The sequence below is a fragment of the Pan troglodytes genome, chromosome 2 (genome assembly GCF_028858775.2).
Source record: "Pan troglodytes isolate AG18354 chromosome 2, NHGRI_mPanTro3-v2.0_pri, whole genome shotgun sequence".
NCBI classification, from domain to species: Eukaryota; Metazoa; Chordata; class Mammalia; order Primates; family Hominidae; genus Pan; species Pan troglodytes.
Window position 1 is genome coordinate 132,044,512 of NC_086015.1, and position 27,083 is coordinate 132,071,594.

At 44.1% G+C, this 27,083-nt stretch overlaps 1 protein-coding gene across 2 annotated transcripts in view; it reads left to right on the top strand.

The window, feature by feature from the left end:
• RAB7A (RAB7A, member RAS oncogene family) overlaps positions 1 to 19,264 on the top strand; it is an 88,712-nt gene extending 69,448 nt beyond the window's left edge. Inside the window, exons 3-6 of one of the 2 annotated variants that reach the window (XM_009446394.4) lie at positions 2,378 to 2,504; positions 10,843 to 11,061; positions 12,014 to 12,142; positions 17,791 to 19,264. In XM_009446394.4, the coding sequence (XP_009444669.1) occupies positions 2,378 to 2,504; positions 10,843 to 11,061; positions 12,014 to 12,142; positions 17,791 to 17,886 (571 nt within the window). In that variant the 3' untranslated portion in view covers positions 17,887 to 19,264. 2 annotated transcript variants of the gene reach the window in all.
• Positions 19,265 to 27,083: the final 7,819 nt, after the last annotated feature.

Below are 27,083 nucleotides of genomic sequence, written 5' to 3' on the forward strand. Positions count from 1 at the left end.
TGTTATATAACCTTTTGTTCTCTAGTTTTTAGCATGATTTTTATGGGGAACGGATGGCTATTTGAACTCAACTAAGGATAGGCATTTTCATGGAATCCCTTTTCTCCAAGCTGGCCAGGCTGGGGAGTCTTCCTTACATAGATGTATTGCCATTGGCATCTGGCCTAGCAGATGTGCTTTTTTTTTTTTTTTTTTTTTTTTGGAGACAGAGTCTCGCTCTGTCGCCCAGGCTGGAGTGCAATGGCGCGATCTCGGCTCACTGCAAGCTCCGCCTCCCGGATTCATGCCATTCTCCTGCCTCAGCCTCCTGAGGAGCTGGGACTACAGGCGCCCGCCACCATGCCCGGCTAGTTTTTTGTATTTTTGGTAGAGATGGGGTTTCACCGTGTTAGCCAGGATGGTCTTGATCTCCTGACCTCGTGATCCGCCTGCCTTGGCCTCCCAAAGTGCTGGGATTACAGGCGTGAGCCACCGCGCCCGACCCAGATGTGCGTTCTTAGTGCACCATACAGTATCCTCCTGCTGCTGTGCCTGCTTCAGATCTATCTGCAAAAGAGCCTGGGACGGCAGAACTGGGTTCTGATTCTAGATGTGCCACTAACCATGTAGCTAACTCTAATGGCTCTTAAGATCTTTTCTGTGGTAGGTTGGGTGAGGTGGCTTATGCCCATAATCCCAGTGCTTTGGAGGCTGAGGGGAGGATTGCTTGAGCCCAGGAGTTGGAGACCTGTCTCTACAAAAAAAATTTAGCCAGTGCCGTACCTGTAGTTCCAGCTGCTGGGGAGGCCAAGGCGAGAGGATGGCTTGAGCCCAGGAGTTTGAGGCTGTAGCAAGCTATGATCATGCCGTTGCACTGCAGCCCGAGTGACAGAGCAAGACCCCAACTCTTAAAATAAAAAGATTCTGTGGTAGGCTTTTCAGACTTGGCATCTGAAGGGACCCATGAAAGCTTTGACTCATTGGAAGCTTATGTATTTTTAAAAATAACAACAATAGCAAATGCAGGTATGCTTCTTTATTCCAAAGTCCCCTGCCCTTCCTTTGAAAAGCCAGAGGTTTTTCTGTCTTGACTGGCTTATTTGAATCACCTGCAGAACCTTTTTTGTATGTGTGTGAGAGACAGGGTCTCGCTCTGTTGCCCAGACTAGAGTGAATGGTGCAATCACAGCTCACTGCAGCCTCAACCTCCTGGTCTTAAGCCATCCTCCCACCTCAGCCTCCAGAGTAGCTGGGACCACCAGTATGTGCTACCACTCCTGGTTAAATTTTTGTATTTTTTATAGAGACAGGGTTCCACCATGTTGCCCAGGCTGGTCTCAAACTCCTGGGCTCAAGCAGTCCACTCGTCTCGACCTCCCAAAGTGCTGAGATTACAGGCTTGAGCCACCATGCCCAGCCTTTGAAGAACCTTTTGTTCACTAGCATTTGCCCAGCCCCAGACCAGTGGGCTAGGGCCTAGATTTGTGCTCTCTCTCCTACTCCGCAACTCCATCCCCATCGGGATGGAAAGATAGTGCTTTTAGGCCTGCCTTCCCCAAACTTGTGCAAAAAGTCTCACCAAGCCCTTGTTCGATTCCAGGTTTTGCCACCTCTCACCTTGTAGATTCTGGCTCAGATGGTCTGGGTTGGAAAACACTGCCTTCGGCTGTCTAGGTACCTCCAGGTTCTTTAACACAAATATGAACATGTTCCTTTGTGGCCAAGAAAGGTGATATCACTGGCTATGGGGGGGAAGGTTTTTGTATTATCTTTAGGTTACCTTAACCTTATCACACAAAAATCACACATTGTCTCTTGCTGAGTTTTCTTACTGGAAAACATATTTGGAGGAGCATTCTTTGAGGTGGATTTGTTTTGGTGATATATTGGTGCTTTTTCTGCTTCAGATTTTAAACTTTAAAGCAGCAAATTGTCTGAGTGGTGTGTGTCTGCTGAAAGCCAAGGTCTTCCTCCTGGTGTTACTTCATCAAGCTAAATAGCAGCCACTAAATGGAGAAACATCTAAGATAGCAGGGATACTGTTGGAATAGCAGAACAGTCTTAATAGTGAAGCTTCTTTTAGAAAGGAGTATATTTGCTGGCATCCTTCTAGAATGGAAAAAATAATACTAGGCTCTACCATTTGACCTGGCTGTGCCAAAACATGTAAGCAGCTTTTCCACATCTGCCCCACATCTGTACCCTATATTTTTACCCAGAGAGAAAACACAAAACTTCAAAAGTGTAATGCTCGGAAGGCTACTGGCATTGCCCTTTGCAGTGAGGGCAGTTTCTTGTCCTTCAGGTCAGGCAGATTCTTTTAAATGCTTCAAGTAATTCGTGTCAGTTTCAGGACCCTCCTATTTGACTTATACTTATGGTTTTTCTCCAATTTCAGAGTCGGGAAGACATCACTCATGAACCAGTATGTGAATAAGAAATTCAGCAATCAGTACAAAGCCACAATAGGAGCTGACTTTCTGACCAAGGAGGTGATGGTGGATGACAGGCTAGTCACAATGCAGGTAAGCACATGTCTTGGCTGTGCTGACCAGGCCTTGATAGTTCATTTAGTCTTAATCTTTCCTCATGCATAGACATTTTCCTTCCCTGTTCTTCAAATCTTATTATCCTATTTGTAGATCATTGGCTGATACTCAGTTAAATTTGAATTTCAGATCAATAGTGAATACTTTTTTAGTATACTTCTAGTGTATCTCAGATACGACTTGCTAAGACACACTAAAAAATTCTTCTTCTTAAAAAAAAAACTCAGATTTATCCTTTCTTGTTTTTTGTTGTTTTTGGTTTTGTTGTTTGCTAAATTTGGCAACCTGCAGGTCTCTGTCTTGTGCCTCTCTTGACATCCTTGCCCAGTGCTTTAGGTAAACATCTTTGTCTCACCTCAGTAGTGAGACATAAACTTTATTTTTTTGACTTCCTATTTCATACGTAACTTCAAGAGTTGTGTGTCTATTGAGCCAATCTTTTTTTAATGTATCAGCTTATTAATCTTTCAAGGGTTCCCTTTCAACAGTTAGGATAAGATACAGATTCTTTCATATGACTTGTTGAAAAGCCTTCACATTCTGGCTATAAACTATAATTCCCTTTTTTTCCCCCATTGAGTCATTTTGTTTGTATACATGTATTAACATCCCTAGAAAAGAAACCCCTGAAGGATGGATACCTTGAGCCCAGGAGTTCGAGCCTGCAGTGAGCTGTGACTGCACCATTATACTCCAGCCTGGGTGATGGAGTGAGACCCTGTCTCTAAATTTAAAAAAAAAAGAATCCCAGGATTTTCCCTCCTGTATTTTCATCTCTTTCTTCATGGTCCATGATGCCAGCTGAGGTTGTCAGTACAACCTCACTTTGAAACCAAACTATTGGGATAGGAGTAGATTATTCTGTCATTTTTCTAGATCTTTGAGTTGCACATCACATCTGGGGCCAATCATTCCAGGGGCAGTTTTAACCTGCCTGTGAGGTTCACAGTAATTTTCCCAGCTCTGTGATGACCAGTGATTTCAAATTTTCAATGTGATCATGTTTCATCTTCCCACTTAGAACCAGACCATGACTTGGGAGCACAGCCTAATAAGAACCTGGTGTTTGCCCTTGAGAGCATCAGCCAAGACGTTCGTGCATTATGGAGGCAAGAAAAGATGGTGGAAATAGCTGTTACTCACTTTTTTTTTTTTGTCTCGTTCCAGTCCTTCCGAATCATGTGCTGCTCTTACAGACTTGTGTTGATGGATATGTCTCTGCTTCCAGCAGGGCCTGTATACCCACCTGAAGTCTCCAACTTTTAGCTCAGATCTTTCGAAACTTCTATCTCCATGGCAGTTGTTCTTTCCTATATGCTTCTAGAGGCAAATACAATTCTAATCCCATTGTAGTCCTAGAAAGTACCTGGCAAATAGTGGGGGCTTGCTGAAATGTGTGAATGATGTAGGTTAAAGGTAGAAATTTGTGCACGTGTTGACCTCGAGCCATGGCATGCTCCTAGAGGATCAGGACTCTTAATTGACTCACACTTCTAGGACAGAGCTAGTATGAATCTCTCATCCTCACCTCACCTACACACATACACCTAGAGATCTTCAAAATGTAACTACAGTTTAAGCAAGTCAAGCTTGAGAGTAGAACTGGAAAACCTTGGCCCAAGGAATTGGCAAAGCTTGTGTCTGCAGTTGTTGGAGAATCTCAGTCCCACTCTCCACATGTACAGAAATCTTTGTCTCAAAGGATTTAACATAAATCCCTGTCATTCCTGGCAAAAACAAGGGTAAGACCACTCTGTAGGGACATTTACTACCGCAGGAGAGAAGATGAGTTCATAACCACATGAGGAAATAATGTACCACAAGAGATGTTCACAATGACTAGAGATGTTCTAAAAAGAAATAGAAACCATAATGGAAAGGGATACTATTAAAAAATGAGGATATGGAAAACTTAGAACTTCAAGAAGTGAAAACATAGTATTGAAATAAGCTAAATGAACAGTTAAACTGTAGATTAAATGGAGCTGAAAAAAGCAGTAAGCCGTAAGAGCTGAGCAAATTTTCTAAAAGAAGACTTAAAATTGTAGAAGACCGAAAAGCAAAATCTTAAGAGCAACCATAGAAAAAAAAGACATGACTTATAAAGGAACAACAGACTGACAAATTCTCAACAGAAGGCAGAAGGGAGTAGAATTACTTCAGGGAGCTGGGGTAAAGGCCCATCTGAAGATTCTCCATGTGTCGCAGCAAGACTCAGACTGCCTTTTGCTCAGGGAAAATAGAACTTCTCCAGCTGAGCTGTGGTTTTGGTAGCCATGTGGGCCAGCGAATTCAGAAATCAGAGTTCGGCCCCTGCTGGGTCGAGGGTTGTCATAACAGTCCCGTCTGTACTACTAAGCTGGGACCTTGGGGCGCTGCACTCTTGAAGTAAACCCCATCAGGAGATCCACAGCGCACTGTGGGCTTCTCAAGAAGCCCAAATTCCAGGAAGGATAAATAAAAAAAATTCTGTGTAAGTCATAATGAAACTAAAAAAGAAAAAGGCTTAAAAATAGACTGAGGAAAACCTGACAAGCACAGCACTGAGGCTGTCAGGTGACTCTTGGCAGTAGCAGCAGAGCCCAGCAGGCAGTGGGGTATGTTGGGAAAGAGACGGGCAGCACAGTGTTCTGTCTCTGCTGAAATAACCCTCCTGAATGAAAGAGTACATCTTTAAGGGCTAGTGGCAGAAGTTCTAAAGGATAACTCCAGGCAGAAAGTGATTTCATGTAGATGAGGAAAGAGTGGAAAAAGATAACAAGTTCCCAAGAGATTGAAGCAAAAGGATGACCCTTGTGCTCTTGCAGCCAGCTTCAGATACTAGAAGTAAATGAAAATCATTGTCTCTGCACAAAGGCGTCATTATCCTGATCTTGAGGAATCCTCATGTGTTTTTCGAGGGCTTTTAGCAACTTGCAGTAAAACATAATCAAAATAAAACAAGGCACCACAAGAAAGAACCAGTGGAAACTTCCCTGGTAATTCCAGAGTGTTTTTTATATTTAAAGAAATAAGGAGGATAGAGAGTTTCAGTTATATGAGATGAATAAATCCTAGAGATGTGTACAGCATAGTGCCTGTAGTTAACAATACTGTATTGTACACTTAAAAATTTGCATGCTGGATGCGGTGGCTCATGCCTGTAATCCTAGTGCTTTGGGAGGCCAAGAGAGGAGTTTGAGACTAGCCTGGGCAAAATAGCAACATTTCATCTCTACAAAAAAATTTTCTGAAAGAATTTACTAAGAGGATCTTATTTTAAGTGTTCTTATCACAAAAAGTAATAATAAGAGGATGGGGGGGAACCTTTTGATGAGTAGGTTTGTGGCCTACATTGTAGTGATGGTTTTCTCTCCAAACTCATGAGTTGTATGCATCAGATCATTAGATGTGTGCAGCCTTTGTATGTCAGCCATACCTCACTAAAGGGGCTTTGGTTAAAGATAAGATAATCTTTTATCTGCAGGGAAGAAACGAAACAGTTAACATTATAGGGGGAGAAAATGAAGCACAATCAATGAAATTTGGAAATTCAGAGAATGCTGCTAAATCATAGCAGATTGGCGACACCAGAAAAGGGCTGGAAGAATGAAAGAAAAATGGCAGGAAATATGAAAGAGATAAGTGAAAGTGAGAAGGTTGGACCTACTTTTAATCAGTCTCAGAAGGTGTAAAGAGAGAATAATAGATCAAAGATGATATTTGCTGAGAATTTTCGAGAACTGGTGTGGCACCAATCCACTGACTCAAGAAGCCCAAATTCCAGGAAGGATAAATAAAAAGAATTCTGTGTAAGTCATAATGAAATTAAAAAAAAAAAAGACTTAAAAATAGACTGAGGAAAACCTGACAAGCACAGCACTGAGGCTGCCAGGTGACTCTTGGCAGTAGCAGCAGAGCCCAGCAGGCAGTGGGGTATGTTGGGAAAGAGACGGGCAGCACAGTGTTCTGTCCCTGCTGAAATAACCCTCCTGAATGAAAGAGTACATCTTTAAGGGCTAGTGGCAGAAGTTCTAAAGGATAACTCCAGGCAGAAAGTGATTTCATGTAGATAGGTCTGAAGGAAGAACACTTCAATAGTATACTTGTATCTATTTTTGGAATCATGAGTATGTAACTTCCAAAGTAATATGAGGAAACAAAGATCAGAACTGTGTAATCTAATGTGTAGGGAAAGATCAGTGACTGCTGTGTTTCTTGTTTTTTAAAGTTCTCTATACTGTTCAGAAAGAATCTGGAAATTGATTAGTATCTTAGATGGAATCAAATAGGCATGACAAATTTCCAGGGAACAGTTTATTGTGAGTTCGTGGTAATTTAAACAGTGATATTAGTATAGTAATACACAGAGCACAGGAACAGAGGGCACAGGGTGCACCTCTCTGATAATACATGGGGAGAAGGGTGTTGTAGGCTACATATTTTATTTTATTTATTTATTTATTTATTTATTTATTTATTTATTTATTTATTTATTTTTGAGATGGAGTCTCACTCTGTCGCCCAGGCTGGAGTGCAGTGGCGTGATCTTGGCTCACTGCAACCTCCGCCTCCCGGGTTCAAGCAGTTCTCCTGCCTCAGCCTCCTGAGTAGCTGGGACTACAGGTGCGTGCCACCACGCCCAGCTAATTTTTTGTATTCTTAGTAGAGATGGGGTTTCACCATGTTAGCCAGGATGGTCTTGATCTCTTGACCTCATGATCTGGCTGCCTCAGCCTCCCACGGCGCTGGGATTACAGGCGTGAGCTACCACACCCTGCCTATTTTTTATTTTTTTTGAGACAGGAGTCTCGCTGTCGCCCAGGCTGGAGTGCAGTGGCCTGATCTCGGCTCACTGCAACCTCTGCCTCCCCGATTCAGGCAATTCTCCTGCCTCAGCCTCCCAAGTAGCTGGGATTACAGGTGCCTGCCACCACGCTTGGCTAATTTTTTGTATTTATTTTTAGTAGAAATGGGGTTTCACCATGTTGGCCAGGCTGGTCTCGAACTGCCGACCTCAGGTGATCCACCTACCTTGGCCTCCCAAAGTCCTGGGATTACAGGCATGAGCCACTGCGCTCAGCCAGTAGGGTAAATAAGTGGGACCAGGACAGGGCTTTACATTCTAGCTTGGGGGAACCAGAGGATTCAAGACCTGAAGGTGGAAAAAATACAAAGTGAAAACTTAAAAAATGAAAATAGTGAATACTTTTCACCTTTGGCATTTGAAAATACAGAAAGTACAAATCATAAAATGTTGAAGATTGATTAATAGATTACATTAAACATCTAAATAACAAGATTCCCAGACTAACAAGAACAAACCACACAAGCAGGTGACAAAGATGATAATGCCTAATAGTATCCAAGCAGTAGGTAACCTGGTGGATGCTAGAATATAGGGAGTGGAGCAGCCTCCGGTTGATGGTAGGAGTGTAGTAATGAGTACAACCTTTTCAGTAGAAACTGCCACTCTGCTCCCCAGTGTTGAACATAGACTTATGCAGCAATCCAGGGTTCTGAGTCTGAGTGTATGGCCTAGAGAAACTTATCTCTGGACATTATGAGAGAGGTGTAATGAGAGTTATCATTGCAGCCTTGCATGGGGAGTGAAAAACTGCAAATAACTCAAATGATCTGGGAAACTAAGTGAGTCTATTAAAGCAGTGGAATATTATATAACTGTTAATTTTTGGGAATGAAAAAAGACAAGTTGCAAAAAGCTGTACAGGATGATAATGTTTATGTAAGGCATCTCTTCAGGAGCATTTACTTGTGGTGAAGAAGGAAGAAAATGCAATGAGGGAAGGGTTAACTCTTGGAAAAAACGGATTAAAATAACAGTGTTAATTTTTGTCACATCAGAATATTGGGTAGACAGTTATAAGGGTATAATTTTAAATGGAGAAAACAAAACATTTTGAGACAAGCAGGCTGGCTGGTTTCCTGTTTTGATGTGGTCTAGAGAAAAAGAATAAAAGCCCCTTACTCAAGCTGTAGCTTACCTAACTTCCAAACAATCACCAACAAAAAACCCCGAGAAACTGTTATCACAAGTTCCTGCTTCATGGGGCTAGGGACCTCCCTGGGGCCCCCCCAGCATGTGCAGTTAGACTTAAACTTCAACTTATAGTTACCTTTTCCTCATTTTAATGCCAAAAGTCACACCCAGGGTGGAGATTTAACCTGCTAGTGCTACACGCAGTTTCTGAAGAAGCATGTTTAGCCACTGTGCATGCACTAGAAAAACCCCTCCTATATACATACCCTGACATCACCCCTCCCCACAGGAAAGCCCTTTAAAGTTAACTCCCACAGTGCTTTCAGAGAACAGCTGCCCCTTTCCTTTTGCAGTGCTAGCTCACTATGCATAAGCTAATACACTTTCACTTTCTCTTTGCTGTTGTGTCTGGTGATCTCTCTTGATTTCTATCATGGAAGATTCCAAGAACCCAGGTCGCTGTTAACAATTTCAATTAAAATATTAAAAAATTTAAAAATCACAGTCAGCCATAGGACTGTACTTGTTGATGTTTTGATAAATATGGCCTTTACTTTTGTAAATTCAAAGTTAAATTAATTTTGGTAACTTTCTAGGAACCCGTCAACTTGTTGACTTCTTTTTGATGTATTACTTTGCCTTCTCTGTGTATCTGAGTTCCAGATGATGAATTGGTTCCACCTAACAGTAACAGAGTTCTTATGTAATTTTGCTTGTAGGAGTCTATCTGAAAAAAGCCATTTGAAATACAGAGAAAGCTCTCTATGCTAATGTTCATTGCTGAGTTGTTTATAATGATAGGAAATTGTCAGCAATATTTTCTTAAAAATAGGAATCGATGGTTCACTAAATCTGTTGGGCAGCAATAAAGTCCAGTGAACCTGCTCTCCCATGTCACCCCATCGGCTGTTGACAGAGTGCCCTAGTGCGTGACGGGGTAGAGGGGAGGAACGTGGGAGAATGTGGAGAGTGTCACATGTGCAGTCTAGGAGTGCAGTCTAGGATTTCAGCTACAGAAAACCTCCGCGCATATGACTAGAACAAGACATGAACTCCTTCCTGTGTGGGAGGATGCCAAGTGTTCTTTTGTTTGTTTGTTTGTTTGAGAATGGGGTCACTTCTCCACTGACAGAGATGCATACATATTCCGTGTAGAACATTGGAGAACCAGGAGAGCACAGGGATGAGTACCACCAGCAGTCCCGATCCTGTTTAGTCTACATGTGTGGACTTTGTTTATTGTATCTGGGCAAGGGAGCATTTAGTGCCCTAGCCTGCCGAGAGGCAGTGGAATCATTAGAAATAAATTTGTCTTTTTTGCCCTTCATCCTTATATCTGAGTTGTTATCACGTTCGTCCGGCTCTGTTTGAGTGCCTGTTATGGATCTAGGGCAGTAAGTATACCCAGCCTTGCTCTTAAACCTAGCATGGCAGTGAATGAGGTGACCAGCTTAGAGCTGGGCAGTAGTACCTGGTTTAATCTTTACTCTGGTGTGTGTTCTCGTTGTCTTTCTCTTGATCTCTTTTTGTCAAGAGTTTTTCATTTGTTTTGTTTTTTAATTGAGGTATAATACAAATGAAATATAACATGCTAATCTTTTTTGTTGTTTAGGCAAACTTTTCTCTTTTCTTGAGACAGAGTTTCGCTCTTATCACCCAGGCTGGAGGGCAGTGGCACGATCTTGGCTCACCGCAACCTACGCCTCCCAGGTTCAAGCAATTCTCCTGCCTCAGCCTCCCAAGTAGCTAGGATTACAGGCATGCACCACCATGCCTGGCTAATTTTGTATTTATAGTAGAGACAGGGTTTCTCCATGTTGGTCAGGCTGGTCTCAAACTCCTGACCTCCGGTGATCCACTGTGCCTGGCTAGGCAAACTTTTCATACAGTAAAATGCATAGATTGAACTATATCACTCGTGAGTCATCACCTCACTTCCCTGTTGAACTGTATCATTCGTGAGTCATCACCTCACTTCCCTATATTTCCATTGCTCTCAGAAAGTTCCCAGAGTACCTAAGTTTTATTTATAGTTCAAATTTTACACACTTACCTACATGTGACCACTACTTGGATCAAGATACAAGAAATTTCTAGCACCCTGGAGATTGGACTCAATGTCACTCGCTCATAGACAGACACATACTTACTCACAATATTTGTGAGGATTGTTTCAGATACTCTGGTGCTGAAATTTGCTTCCTGAAGTCTGGTGTCATTTGTCTTTGTGGGTGGCCCCACAATCTAGCCTATTTCTTCTGGCACCCCTTGCATACATGCTCCTGGTGCTCTGCCTAGCATTCTCCCAAGGAATGAATGTTTTGTCTCTCACAGATATGGGACACAGCAGGACAGGAACGGTTCCAGTCTCTCGGTGTGGCCTTCTACAGAGGTGCAGACTGCTGCGTTCTGGTATTTGATGTGACTGCCCCCAACACATTCAAAACCCTAGATAGCTGGAGAGATGAGTTTCTCATCCAGGCCAGTCCCCGAGATCCTGAAAACTTCCCCTTTGTTGTGTTGGGAAACAAGATTGACCTCGAAAACAGACAAGTAAGTACCAACGATGATAGATATTGTCACAGACACCTGCTCCCCAGGGGCCTTGTGAATTTGGAGGGTTCTCTGCTAAGCTCACATGGCTCTAGGAGGTGCTGGTGGGAGTCTTCATTACCATATGCCAGCCCTTCAGGCCAACTGCCTTTAAGGACCGGGACCCAGGTGACCTGGGTTAAGTCCCCATCCTGCCCCCAGCTGGCTGTGACTTTGGGCCATTGTCTTGGCTGTCTCAGCTTCACTTCCCTTTCTGCACTTTGAAGGAGGGAATTCGGTTTTGTCATTCTCAGTAGTGCCCTCCCAGTACCTCCAGGCCATGCCTGGATCTCCGTGTGTGCAGAATATTGCTTTGGGCTTTGAGTGAAATTGCTGTACTGTAGTTTCAAATACCATTTCTGTTGGAAACATAGACTCTTTGATTAATTACAACTAGGTTTATTTCTGACCACGGATCTTTTCTTAAGTGACTTAGTCCTTATCTCTTGGCTGAAAATGGGCTAGGGGTTGGGGAAGGAATGAGAATGTGTGAGTGGCATAGGTGACATCACACTAGCAGTAATGGTGAAGGGACTATAAACCTTAAGACCAAGCTGCTGGGCATTTCCTGTCCTGGGATCTCTGAGGTCCCAGTAAACACTCTTCATTTCTTCCCGGACTGGCTTCTTACTCCATTCACAAATGGCTTTTAAGTATAACTGAGGGTCAGAAGGTATGAGCTGTAGACCGAGACAGGCTTTGAGCTCTCTAGCTGAATCCTAGCTATCCTGAGCATAGCCAGCAGGACAAGTTTGGACGGGTCTGCAGGTCTCCTCCAACACCCTCTTTCCCCATGTCTGTGTCCTCACCTGTACTACCTGTAGACGAGGGGCCATGACACTTCCTGGGGAGGATGGAGTCAGTGCTGGCTGCTTCTGTCATGAGCCTATGTGCACCCTGCTTCTTCTTTCAGGTGGCCACAAAGCGGGCACAGGCCTGGTGCTACAGCAAAAACAACATTCCCTACTTTGAGACCAGTGCCAAGGAGGCCATCAACGTGGAGCAGGCGTTCCAGACGATTGCACGGAATGCACTTAAGCAGGTGGGTCTCCCACAGCTGACCAGCCCACTCTGGTGATGCCTGACCACTGACCCAGTCCCTGCCTGGCCTCCTGCCCTTAATCTTCTTCCCTAACCCACTCTTTTCTGTATAGCCAGAATACCCTATGTGTTCATCTGGGAAGGTTATGACATGTTCTGCTTAAGCTTCCAGAAATCCCACTTTGGGGGGAATAATCTAAAAGATGCAGAGGCTGTGAAGTCTGAGGCTGCCCTTCTTTTACTAGGCTTGTTCTTATTTTCTTTGCTGCGATTAGGAGATCAGGTCACTGGGAGACCCCGAACAGATTGCTGCTTCTATTTAAGGAGGAAATAAACTTGAATATGAATCCCAGCTCTGCTGCGTACCAATCATTATATCTAGTTTGGGCTTAAAAAAAAATTATGGCCGGGCACTGTGGCTCATGCCTGTAATCCTAGCACTTTGGGAGGCCAAGGCGGGCTGATCACTTGAGGCCAGGAGTTCGAGACCAGCCTGGCCAACATGGTGAAACCCCGTCTCCACTAATACAAAAAAGTTAGCCAGGCCTGGTGGCAGTCGCCAGTAATCCCAGCTACTCGGGAGGCTGAGGCAGGAGAATTGCTTGAACCCAGGCGGCAGAGGTTGCAGTGAGCCAAGATCGTGCCGCTGTACTCCAGCCTGGGTGACAGAGTGGGACTCTGTCTAAAAAAAATTAAAAATTAAAATAAAAAAAAATTATATCTGAACTTCTACCCCCTCACCTGAAAAATGGGAATACCTGCTTTTGCAGGGTGATTATGAAGATTAAATGAGACAGACTCTTCCAGCTCTCACATACTGACTGGTAACTTTTTTCCTTAGGAACAGTTAAGTAAACAACACAAAGAAGGAAGAAGATGTAGGGAAGCTATTCAAGGAATATAATACCTAGAATTTCTTATTTACTGTTTCTGTGATTAGATACAACCACTCTTGCGAGTTGAAAGTCTGTTTTGATGTACAGCTCTGTTAGGGGCAGTGGTGATTAAGGCAGGTCACGAGGCCTCATCAGACAGTGTCTGGGGGTGGTCAGAGGTGTGGCAGGTTTGGGGGGGATGCATAGAACACTTGAAGCACATGGTGGCTGTGAAGGGCAAGGCAGATTCTGCTGACTCCAGGAAGCCGGCTGAATGAAGGTAATGGCTTTCAGCAGGACGAAGAGTTGTTTGTAATGGTTGCTCCAAGGACCAGGGAAATTCTGGCATGGGTGGGGTCTGCACTAAGTGTTCCAGAATGAAAGGGACAGATCTACTCAATAAGGAAATTGTTCCACCCAGAATGCCAGGAGAGCCTTCAAGTGGTAAGGAGCAGACCAAGATGCAGACTTGGCCACCCTTACCCCCAAATAATGATGTTTGTGTTTTTCTTAATGTTCATATAAGGGAATGGAAATCCAAATATGTGTAGGAAAGTGTTTCCCACCTGTTCCCTGTTGCCTGGCATCACTGTCTGGGTTTTTCTCTTCCATCACTACTGTCCCTGTTGTCTTTATGCTTTTATTTTTAGAGCTAGCCCCTAAGAAGTTAGATTGTTAAATCGGAGGGTGTATCTTATTGTAAGTCAGGGTGCCAGGTTGCTTTCCCCAAGGGGAATAACATTTCAGCAATGTGGGCTTGCTTTCTTCTACCTCCTTGCCAGCAAGCAATAGGTGTCACCTGTCACTGCTGACATTGCCGATCTTTGGGTGTGTAAATTGCCACCATCATGACTACTGGTCCCTCTGAGTCCCCCTCCCTGGGGCTTAGCCATTTGGATTTTCTCTGCTGCACACAGCCGGCACACAGCACATGGTTGGGCCTCTCTCAGTTCTCATGAGCTGTTGGTGAATTGAAGTTAACTCTACTTGCATCTTAAGTGACTTTTCCAACTCTGTGGTCTTTTTAAGTCCTTTGAACATAGGGAAAAAGTAATTTTTTATTTGGTTATGTCATTTTAAGTTTCTATGTTTCCTGTGTCTACCTCAGATTTTTCTGTAATTCAGCTGGAATTTGTTTTGGCTTATGGCAGAAAAGAGAGACTTGCCTTTTCTCTCAAGAGAGCTCAGCCAGTTGTTTGAAATCATTCGGCTATGTTACACAAGCAATTTCCCTCCCTGAATAGACCATGGCCTGTGCTAAATGCTCGTATGTGCTGGGATCTGTTTCTGGTCTCTCCAGTCTGTTCTGGTGATGTCCATGCCATGTTCCCTTATCTGGACTGTGTTGATTTGACTGCCTGATGAGGCAAGTTTCCTCTTGCCACATTCTTTTTTTTTTTTTTTTGAGACAGAGTCTTGCTCTGTTCCCCAGGCTGGAATGCAATGGCGTGATCTCGGCTCACTGCAACCTCCGCCTCCCAGGTTCAAGCGGTTCTCCTGCCTCAGCCTCCTGAGTAGCTGGGATTACAGGCATCCGCCACCATGCCCAGCTAATTTTGGTTTTTTTTTTTAGTAAAGATAGGGTTTCACCATGTTGGCCAGGCTGGTCTGGAACTCACATTGTGAACCGCCCGCCTCAGCCTCCCAAAGTGCTGGGGTTACAGGCATGAGCCACCACGCCCGGCCTGCCACATTTCTTTTTTAATAATTTTGTTTCAGTTCCACCATTTTCCTCTCTTACCTTCCACACCCCAAATAAAACTCTGTTGAGATTTTGATTGGAATTTTTTTCTTCAAGCCCACTGTTTTTTCCTCATTGATTGCAGTTTTGTTGTGGCTGTCGCATTAGTCTGCTCAGGCTGCATTAACAAAACCCCACAGCCTGGGAGGGTCCAACAACAGACATTTTGTTTTCTCACAGTTCTGGAGGCTGGAAGTCCATGAGCAAGGTGCTGGCACATGTTTCTGGTGAGGGTGCTTTTCTGGGCTATCTTCTCACTGTGTCCTCCCATGCCCTATCTGCTGTGTGCACAGAGAGAGGACACATGAGCAAGGTGTCTCTGGTGTCACCTCTTCTTATAAGGACATGAATTCTCTCAGATCAGGTCCCCACCCTGCAACCTCATTTAACCTTCATTCCTTCCTTACTCCAAATACAGCCACCTGAAGGGTTAGTGCTTCAACACAGGAATTTTGGAGGAACACAAACATTCTGCCCAGCCGAGTGCGGTGGCTCACGCCTGTAATCCCAGCACTTCAGGAGGCTGAGGCGGGTGGATCACCTGAGGTCAGGAGTTCAAGACCAGCCTGGCCAACATTGTGAAACCCCATCTCTACTAAAAATACAAAAAATTAGCTGGCGTGGTGGTGGGCACCTGTAATCCCAGCTACTTAGGATGCTGAGGCAGGAGAATCGCTTGAACCTGGGAGGTGGAGGTTGCAGTGAGCCGAGATTGCACCATTGCACTCCAGCCTGGGCAACAAGAGCGAAACTCCATCTCAAAAAAAAAAACAAAACATTCCACCCATGATACTATTTTAGGTCTTGTTTCTGTTCCTTCAGTAAGATTGATTGATTCTTTTTTTTTTTAGAGACAGGGTCTTGCTCTGTCAGTCAGGCTGATACGCAGTGGTGCAATCATCACTCGCTATAGCCTCCAACTTCTGGGCTCCAGCAGTCTTCCCACCATAGCCTCCTAAGTAGGTAGGACTACAGGCACACCCATGCTATAATTGATTTATAATATGATCCTTTGCCTTTCACAGTAAACATATTCCTAGGTACTGGTGGGAATATAAAATGTCGCTATTTGTAATAGTCAAAAAGTAAGAACAACTCAAATGTCCATCAACTGATAAGTGAATAAACAGGGCAGCTTATCCATGCATTCTAATATTATTCAGCTATAAGAAGGAATGAAGTAGTGACACATGCTGCCACATGGGTGCTAAGTGAAGGAAGCCAGTTGCAAAAAGACCATATGTTGTACAATTCCATTTCAGTGAAATGTCCAGCCCGGATGCAGTGGCTCATGCCTAAAATCACAGCACTTTGGGAGGCTGAGGCCAGAGGATCACTTGAAACCAGGAGTTTGAGACCATCTTGGGCAACATAGCAAGGCCTCATCTCTACTAAAAATTAAAAATTAGCTAGGTGTGGTGGCATGAGCTTATAGTTCCAGCTACTTGGGAGGCTGAGACTGGAGGATTGTGTGAGCCCAGGAGTTAGAGGCTGCAGTGATCTGTGATCATGCCATTGCACTCCAGCCTGGGTGACAGAGCAAGACTCTGCCTCAAAAAAAAAGAAAGAAAGAAATCACAGTCCACTAGAAGAAATGGGGGAAATTAAAATAAATAAATAATGTTTAAAAATTAAGTGTCCAGAATAATAGGCAACTCTATTGAGACAGAAAGTAGATGAGTGGTTGCTGGGTCCAGGATGGTATAGAATGGGAGTGGGAAGGAACTACTAATGGGCATAGGGTTTTTTGGGGGGTGATGAGAGTATTTTAAACTTAACGTTGATGGCTGCCCAACTTTCTGAATATACTAAAAACCATTGAATTGTACACTTTATGGCATGTGAGTTAAAACCCAGCAAAGCTATTAGGAGTGCAATGGCACCATCTTGGCTCACTGCAACCTTGACCTCCCGGGTTCAAGCAATTCTCCTGCCTCAGCCTCCTGAGTAGCTGGGATTATAGGTGCTTGTCACCATGCCTGGCTAATTTCTGTATTTTTAGTAGAGACGGGGTTTCACCGTGTTGGCCAGGCTGGTCTTGAACTCCTGACTTCAGGTGATCGACCTGCTTCAGCCTCCCAAAGTGCTGGGATTACAGGCATGAGCCACCATGCTCAGCCAAAGCTGTTATTTTTTTAAGTATGTATTCCTAGATGTTTTATACTTTTATAGTTATTGTGAATGGAATGATTTTTTTCCTAGATAACTTTTAATGAATAGAAACAGTTCCTGCTTTATCTCCAAATTCTAGAACAGTCACTGGCACACAAGTGCTCAGTGGTTTAAGTGACATCGTTTTCCTGCACCCAAAAGTAGAATGCTGCTCCTCATTGGAAGCATGTTACTTTAGCAAAGTGCCACTAAAATGACCATAGTCCATGTGCTCTGATCACTTGTCACAGATGGTGATAAAATTCATTCACAGCTGCCTTTCTAGGCCTGCAGCATTTGGGAGACAAAACTCTGCTAAACCTTTGGAAGAAAAAAGAGACCAGAGGCCATTGGTCCCGAAAAGTGGATGGAAGATAGGGAGGTAGAAGGAATGTTCCAGGCTGAGAGGGCAGCTCACACTCAGCTCCAGCCACTTCACCTTGTGCACACACTGGCTGAGGGTTGCCAGATGTTTGAGAAAAGCTAGAAATCCAGACCATTGTTAACCATTGGCAACTATAGGGAACATACAGAAAGCATCTGAACTGGATGTGGTAGAGCTCCCAGATCATGATCTGATTGAGAATGTCCATGAACTTCTGTCCTGATTGCTCAGTGCAGACTGCTGCTTCTCCTGGCAAGACTCCTCTCTTCACATTGACCTAGAGTTGTCACAAAATCTGTTTTTCTCTTGCTACTCCCCTAGGCATGGCACCTTCTGCCAGAGCGCTCCCTTAACTGTGTGGGCAGGCTCTGCTTCACAGCTCCGCGCCCACTCTGCCCAAGCAGAAGTGAGCCCCTCCTGGGCAGAAAGTGCCCGCAATGAGAGCTGAAATGTTTCTATTCCCTGAGTAACCAACCTTTCTCTGTTTCCTTGTCCAGGAAACGGAGGTGGAGCTGTACAACGAATTTCCTGAACCTATCAAACTGGACAAGAATGACCGGGCCAAGGCCTCGGCAGAAAGCTGCAGTTGCTGAGGGGGCAGCGAGAGTTGAGCACAGAGTCCTTCACAAACCAAGAACACACGTAGGCCTTCAACACAATTCCCCTCTCCTCTTCCAAACAAAACATACATTGATCTCTCACATCCAGCTGCCAAAAGAAAACCCCATCAAACACAGTTACACCCCACATATCTCTCACACACACACACACACACACGCACACACACACACAGATCTGACGTAATCAAACTCCAGCCCTTGCCCGTGATGGCTCCTTGGGGTCTGCCTGCCCACCCACATGAGCCTGCGAGTATGGCAGCAGGACAAGCCAGCGGTGGAAGTCATTCTGATATGGAGTTGGCATTGGAAGCTTATTCTTTTTGTTCACTGGAGAGAGAGAGAACTGTTTACAGTTAATCTGTGTCTAATTATCTGATTTTTTTATTGGTCTTGTGGTCTTTTTACCCCCCCTTTCCTCTCCCTCCTTGAAGGCTACCCCTTGGGAAGGCTGGTGCCCCATGCCCCATTACAGGCTCACACCCAGTCTGATCAGGCTGAGTTTTGTATGTATCTATCTGTTAATGCTTGTTACTTTTAACTAATCAGATCTTTTTACAGTATCCATTTATTATGTAATGCTTCTTAGAAAAGAATCTTATAGTACATGTTAATATATGCAACCAATTAAAATGTATAAATTAGTGTAAGAAATTCTTGGATTATGTGTTTAAGTCCTGTAATGCAGGCATGTAAGATGGAGGGTTGAACCCTGTTTGGATTGCAGAGTGTTACTCAGAATTGGGAAATCCAGCTAGCGGCAGTATTCTGTACAGTAGACACAAGAATTATGTACGCCTTTTATCAAAGACTTAAGAGCCAAAAAGCTTTTCATCTCTCCAGGGGGAAAACTGTCTAGTTCCCTTCTGTGTCTAAATTTTCCAAAAGGTTGATTTGCATAATACAGTGGTATGTGCAATGGATGAATTGCCGTTATTTCAAAAATTAAAATTCTCATTTTCTTTCTTTTTTTTCCCCCTGCTCCACACTTCAAAACTCCCCTGTTAGATCAGCATTCTACTACAAGAGTGAAAGGAAAACCCTAACAGATCTGTCCTAGTGATTTTACCTTTGTTCTAGAAGGCGCTCCTTTCAGGGTTGTGGTATTCTTAGGTTAGCGGAGCTTTTTCCTCTTTTCCCCACCCATCTCCCCAATATTGCCCATTATTAATTAACCTCTTTCTTTGGTTGGAACCCTGGCAGTTCTGCTCCCTTCCTAGGATCTGCCCCTGCATTGTAGCTTGCTTAACGGAGCACTTCTCCTTTTTCCAAAGGTCTACATTCTAGGGTGTGGGCTGAGTTCTTCTGTAAAGAGATGAACGCAATGCCAATAAAATTGAACAAGAACAATGATCATCTGCCTTTGCCAGAGTCTTTTTTTCCTTCTTCAAGAGCCTTGGCTCAGTAGAGACCACATGAGCTAATCATAGTCAATGCCTTATCAAGCAAGAGAACCCTCCATAAATGGGCACGTGTGGTGCTTCAAGGCAGAAAGGCCCTCTCATATCTGGTCCTGTAGTGCCTGTCCCTAGTTTTTTTTTTTTTTTTTTCTCCGGTGGGGGAGGGTGGGTGTATTTTAATCACATTGTTGGAGGTTGAGGACCATGGATGGAGAACGCATTGTCCCTTTAGAAGAGCAGCCAGAAACTGCTGGGGACTCTGAGCCATGCATATCCTGTAGGTGTAACTGTAACCTAGTCGTGTGTTATGTGTTTTATTTTTAGTTGACCTAGTTGCTAACACTTAGATGTGTAATTCTGCATTTGTCACAGGAGAGGAAGATTTGGCAGCAGAGGCCCTGTATTCCAACATATGTAAGCCCCCACCTGGGATGGAATAGTTGCCACTTAGAAGCAATTTTATTAAAATAGTAGTAGTTCAGGTCGTGGGTCACTTTGGGTTTTGCAGAAGTGCCTCATTGAGTTAGATCTTGAATTCTACTTTGCTACACTTTTCTACATTTCCACTTCTCAGGCTCCTCAGCTGGTTTCTTTCCTCGTGGCTCCTCTTGGCATGTACTTTATGTGTTAAAAATAGCATAGTTTAGAAGTTCAGATGCTGCACAATGTGAGATTATCCACAGTGCAATTGCACCCTGGCTGGGTGGCTTAAATCTTCTCTGGTCCTGTATTTTGCTTGGGCCTCATCAGGTGTTTGTCCTCTAGAGGAGCAGAGTTCTCTCCAGCTTGGGGCCCAGTGACTGGGCCACAGGGTGTGGACCCTTGTGTGATGCTCACCTCTGCAAATCAGGCATCTATTCCTCTGATTGTGTTCCACTGGTCTTGACCTTGTATGTGACATTAAAATGGACCTTGACTTCTGACGTGCTTGACCTTCATCCTAAAACTGATGATCATCCTGATATTAACCTGCTTTAGCTTGAGATGAATGTAATCTTTAATTGACTGATTTCAACCATTGTCCTTATCATAACTTACCCTAATTTTAATGGCTTTGGCTTTGAACTGGCTTTGACTTTACCCTAAACATGTTCACTGTTGAATGACCTTGACTCTGACCCACTTCCTGACCCTAATCATCACCTGACTTTGAAGTTAACATGGAACCCTACCATGACAATAGGTCTTACTCTCTGACCTGGGACTAATTAGTCTCATGTCCCATCAGCCTGATGGCTGAGCTTGGTGTCATATTTTAACCCTAGATTGTATAATGTTCATCTAAGGGATTCAGCTTAAACCACAATAGGGAGCCATGGCTGAGACTGAGCTCTGCATCAACACAGTGCCTTTTTCTATATTCCTATTTAGATTCAGCATAAGCATGTGTTTTCTCTCAAAAGAGGGGAGCTTGTCATTTTGCTGGAATAAGCAGTAAGGATTTACTTTTGTGAAGAATATCTGGGACTGAGTTTGTCTGCAGTACTATGGATTGTTTGGGTTCATTTGTATTTGCCTTAAGGTGAGAATGAGAGATGAGTGTGTTGCTGGGTTTGCATCCATCTCAGTTTGTGCTAACAAGTATTCAGAAGTTACTTTTGGCGAGGCACACTGGCTCACACCTGTAGTAATCCCAGCACTTTGGGAGGTCGAGGTGGGTGGATCACCTGAGGCCAGGAGTTTGAGACCAGCCTGGGCAACATGGCAAAACCCCATCTCTAATAAAAATACAAAATTTAGGCGGGCATGGTTGTGGGCACGGTTGTGGGCACCTGTAGCCTCAGCTACTTGGGAGGCCGAGGCAGGAGAATCGCTTGAACCTGGAAGACAGAGGTTGCAATGAGCCAAGATTGCGCCACTGCACTCCAGCCTGGGCAACAGAGTGAGACTCCATCTCACAAAAGAAAAAAAAAAGTTTTGGAAAGGACGTCTGGGAATGAGTTTGTTGTACTAGTATGTACTTGTTTCAGTAGTACTCCTTCCTCAGATCCCAGCTTATTCTGCCTGCATGTGAGTGTGTTGCTGTGCCGACTGTCATCTCCCTCAATAAGCTATGAGGAGTTGGTTTTAATAAGAATGCCTGAGTTTGTTGTACTAACAGGAATTCTCATCCAAACTCCTACTCAGGTTCATTCTGATTCCTCTCATCTTTTAGTAAGAATATGCCTTTGAGGTTAATGTGTATTGCATTGCTTACATTGATATCAGTTAACACTGACCAGCAATAAGATTTCACCTTAAGATAAATGTCTGAGACTAAGCTTTTTTGCACTGAAAATGATGCCTTCCAATAGCATGAAGTAGGTGCATCTTGGTTCACTCTACCTTGCAGTAAGAATGTGCCCTAGAGAGGAATGTGTGTGTCCTGCTTACCTTCCTCTCAGTTGTCACTCGCATGCAATTAGGAGTTACATGAATCAAATGATTGAGACTGGATGTACTTGTACTAATATGGATTCTTTTCATTACCACATGAGACTCATTCTAATCGATTTACACTTAACTATCATCCTGACCATGATCCCCTTGAGGTGACCTTGGATTAACTTTGAAACTGACCCATGTGTCCTGACCTTGACTTTTTTTTGAGACGGAGGCCCAGGCTGGAGTGCAGTGGCGTGATCTTGGCTCACCGCAACCTCCGCCTCCCAGGTTCAAGCGATTCTCCTGCCTCAGCCTTCTGGGTAGCTGGGATTACAGGTGTGCACCACCACACCTAGCTAAATTTTGTATTTTTTAGTAGGCGGTTTCACCATGTTAGCTGGGCTGGTCTCAAACTCGCGACCTCAAATGATTCACTCACTTTGGCCTTCCAAAGTGCTGGGATTACAGGCATGTTGATCCTGATCTTGAATCTCATATACAGTCATCCTGACCTTAAGCTGAAATAAGCATGAACTTGACCTTGAATTTGAATCTAGCCCTAATTCTGACCCTTGTCCTCACCCTAACCATCACCCTGACCATGTTTTGCCCTCATTTTAAACTTGTCCTTGAAACTGACTTTGATTGATTTTCAATCCAGTACACTGGTGCTTTTCATGGCCCTGAATCTGAATCTGAAGCCAACCCTGAACATTGTCCTGGCCATAAGTTTATACCTCCCCTAAGTTTATACCTGAATCTAGCTGCCCTTAACCATTCTTAAGTTATCCTTAACCTTAGTCATCCTGCCACTGATGATAGTCTGCCTTTGAACTGCTCTGGCCTTAAAATGACCTTGATCCTCTTGGCTCTAATCCTTAGCCTTGGTATGACGTTGGACCCAACCCTTGTCCTGGTGCTGACCAGCATTCTGACCCTACGTTTCAACTTTACCTTGAGCTTGAGCCATTTGGACCTTGACATGACTTTGAGGCCGACTCTGATTATCACCTTGAACATCATTCTAGCCATGTCTTAGTTTGTTTTTTTTTTTACTTGACTTTGCACTTGACCTTGACCCTGCCATGGATCCTCAGTTTGACATAATCATCCTGAACTTGCCCTACCTGACTCTGAAATTGCCTTACCTTCATCCTGCCATTGTACGGACAGTGACCTTGAACTTTACTTGGATCCTGATCTTAGCTATCCTTTGAACACAGACATCCATACTTGGACCCACCCCAACATTGAAATGATCTTACCCAAAAAATTGGCCTTGGCACTGACTCCGATCCTTATCTTCACTCTTATGTGCTTTGATTTTTTGATGATCATTGATCTGAATTGACCCTGGTACTGAACATGGCTGACCATTTTAGAGCCTTGGCTTGTGTCCCAAACCACCAGCACATCTCAGCGCCCACTTTCTTCTTTTCCATTGGCTCTTCTTATGGACGTGTCCTGTATTCATTTGCTAGGACTCTCATAACAAATACCAGGCTGCAGGGCTTCAACAGCAGAAATGTCTTTTCTCCTGGTTTTGGATGATAGAAGTCCGAGATCCAGGTGTCCACGGGGTTGTTTCCTCTCAACCCCTCTCCTCAGCTTGTGGATGCCTCTCTCCTGGTGTCTCCACATGGTCTTCCCTTCTTTGCCGTTCTGGGTTTGAATCCCCTTTCTATGGACACCAGTCAGATTCGATTAGGGCCCAACTATATGACCTTATTTTACTTCAGTTACCTCTTTAATGGTCCTGTCTCCAACTGCAGTCACTTGCTGAGGTACTGGGGTTTAGGCCTCAACATAGGAATTGGAGGGGGACACAGCTCAGCACATCACCTCCCCTATCACCTCCCTTATGTACATCTTAGCTCTCATAGCCGTCACTGTCTAATTTTTCTTCCCTTAAATCTGGCTTCATTCCAAATTTCCCCTCCCCTGACTCGTTTTAATCTTTAACAGTTTTGTGAGGTACAACCCACCCTTTGTAAAGAGGAGAAAACAACAGATCTAGAAAGCTGAGCACTTGCTGGGAGGTTCATTTTTCCTAAGAGTAGCTGTATGTTGGAATCACCTGAGGGCCTTTGTCCCACCTGATTTACTGAACTTGACAGTGCCAGAGTGTGGCTCAGGTATGCTTTTAAAACCCCTCCAGGTGATTCTAATGTGTAGCTGGCATTGAACTGGTATAAAAATATTTCCCTAAATATTTTATGAACCACAAATGTGTAAGGTCCACAGCTGGTTGCTAAGAGACAGGAAAAAGTTTGGCCTTAAAAAAAATTAAAGATCTCGGCCGGGCGTGGTGGCTTACGCCTGTAATCCCAGCACTTTGGGAGGCCTAGGCGGGAGATCACGAGGTCAGGAGATCGAGACCATCCTGGCTAACACGGTGAAACCCTGTCTCTACTAAAAATACAAAAAATTAGCCAGGCATGGTGGCGGGCGCCAGTAGTCCCAGCTACTCGGGAGGCTGAGGCAGGAGAATGGTGTGAACCTGGAGGCGGAGCTTGCAGTGAGCAGACATAGTGCCACTCCAGCCTGGGCAACAGAGTGAGACTTCATCTCAAAAAAAAAAAAAAAAAAAAAGATCTCAAATGTATGCTCTAGCCTTCCCCACCACCACCGCCACTGAGTTGCAACACTGCACAGATTTTGTTTGACCCACTTTTCCTACATACTTCCAACCAATATTTGTAAATGGGAAGATAGCACACAAAATCCAACTCTAGTTTGTCTTTTAAAAATTCGAAGAAAGTGCAACACTTGGATCACACTCCCGAATTTCTCATAGTGACCACTAATTGAGGACCCACCTTATTTAAACTTGCTTGCCTGGCTCCCATGCTAAGAAACTAATTTATGTCTGAGGGCGGCCCGGCAGCTTCTGAGTGGAATGTGTGTGCTTCAAGAGACCAGGCTTTGGGGTGTGGTGTGCTGAGTGCTGCTGCTCTGCCAAGTGAGCTCGGCCCGGTCCACGGTGACTACCAAGTTTCCATGTCCTGAGTTTCCTGGCCAGGTAGAAGATACTGGAAGTCTGGAGGGGAACCCAAAACTGCCAGCATGGCACATCCTGTCCCAACCTCTTTCCTTTGAGGAAAGGAACCATGTGCCTTCACAATGCCCTTCCTCACAGTACCCCTTTCCTTTGCCAGAAGTCCTTCCTCCATTCACACTGCAGGGCTAAAGATACCCCTTTTTGCTCATTTTTGTTGTAGTTTCATGGAAGGGAGCCAGAACTGGAATTTTGTTAGCTTTTTGGGGTCTAATCATAGCCCGTGGGTGTATTATTACTCCCTACTTTATGCCAGGAAAGAGAAAGGGTAAAGGCTATATAGAAAATCCCTAGCTTAGAGAAGGAAAAGGCCACTCTGGATGGCCCATGGAACGGAGGTGGTGAATTCAGTAGTTGGGTTTCCATTCGTATCTGTTGCTTCTGCTTTCAGAAGCAAGCTTGGCTTGCAGTTTGTAAAAGTACCCTGGGTCCCTAGTCATCTCTGCACTCATAGGAATGCCTGCTGGGGTACTGTTGTGGAAGGACAGGGAAACTTCTTGCCAAATTTCATTCCTTGCCATAGAACAGGATCCTCCAACTCTAGACATTAACTTAGGTTGTCTTGGAGAGATCATCAAGATTTTGTTAAGTCACTTGATTCTCTAGCTGCACTCCTGGGTAAAAGGAAACTACCCTCACATCTATGATCAGTTGATTTTTGACAAGGGTGCCAAGACCATTCAATGGGGAAAAGACAGTTTTTTCATCAAATTGTGCTGGGATATGGATACCCATACCCATCTGCAAAGAATGAAGTTGGAGTCTTAACCTTGCACCATATACACAAACTAACTTGAACTGGATCAAAGACCTAAGTGTCAGAGCTAAAACTGTAAAACTCTGAATAGGGGGAAAGCTTCATGACATTGGATTTGGCAGTGATTTATTTGACATGACTCTAAAAACACAGGCGACAAAAGAAAACAGATAGATTGGACATCATGAAAATCAAAAATTTTTGTGCATCAAAGGACACTACAAAGAGTAAAAACTCACCATATATCTCATAAGGGATTAATATCCAGAATATAGAAAGAAGTCGTATAACTCAATTTTAAAAAGTGATTCAAAAATGAGTGAAGGACTTACATATTTCTCCAAAGAAAATACAATGATCACTGTCAGTCCACCAGAAAATGCGAATCAAAACCACACTGAGCTACTTAACACACAAAACAGCAAGTGTTAGTGAAGATGTGGAGAAATCAGAACCCTCGTGTTTTACTGGTGGGAATGTAAAACAGTGCAGCCACTTTGGACAACAGCCTGGTGATTCCTCAAAAAGATAAACATGGAATTACCCTGGGATCAGCAACTCCTCTCTTGAGATGTGTACCCAAGAGAAACGAAAGCTGGGATTCAGAGATACTTGCACACCCATGTTCGTGGTAACATTATTTACATTAGCCAAAAAGTGGAAACAAGTGTTCATCAACAGAGGAATGGATAAACACAATGTGATATGTATGTAGAATGGAATATTATTCATAAGGAGTAAGGCCAGGCGTGGTGGCTCATGCCTGTAAGCCCAGCACTTTGGGAGGCTGAGGTGGGTGGATCACGAGGTCAAGAGATCGAGACCATCCTGGCCAACATGGTGAAACCCCGTCTCTACTAAAAATACAAAAATTAGCTGGGCGTGGTGGCACGCACCTGTAATCCCAGCTACTTGGGAGGCTGAGACAGGAGAATCGCTTGAACCCGAGAGGCAGAGGTTGCAGTGAGCCGAGATCATGCCACTGCACTCCAGCCTCAGCAACACAGCTAGACTCCGTCTCAAAAAAAAAGAGAGTAAGATTCTGAGTCATGCTGCCGTATAGATGAGACTTCAAAACATTATTCCAAGGCCAAGTGTGGCGGCTCACGCCTGTAATCCCAGCATTTTGTGAGGCCAAGGTGGGAGGATAATTTGAGCCCGGGAGTTCGACTGGCCTAGGCAACTTAGTGTGACCCTATCTCTACAAAAAATAATATTAGCCAGGTGTGGTGGCATGCGCCTGTAGTCCCAGCTACTTGGAGGCTGAGGCAGGAGGATTGCTTGAGCCTAGAGAGGCTGCAGTGAGCTGTGGTTGTGCTGCTGCACTCCAGCCTGGGCAACAGAGCGAGATCCTGTCTCAAAAGAAAAAACATTATTCTAAGTGAAATAAGCCTGAAACAGGAGGACAAATATTGTTATCATTCCACTCTTAGGAAGTACCTAGAATAGGAAAATTCATAAGAGACAAAAAAGTAGAACAGAGTGCGGGGAGGGGAATGGAGAATTACTCTTTAAAGGGTACACAATGTCTGTTGGGGGTGATGGAAGTTTTGGAAGTAAACAGTGGTGATGTTTGCACAACATTGTGAATGTA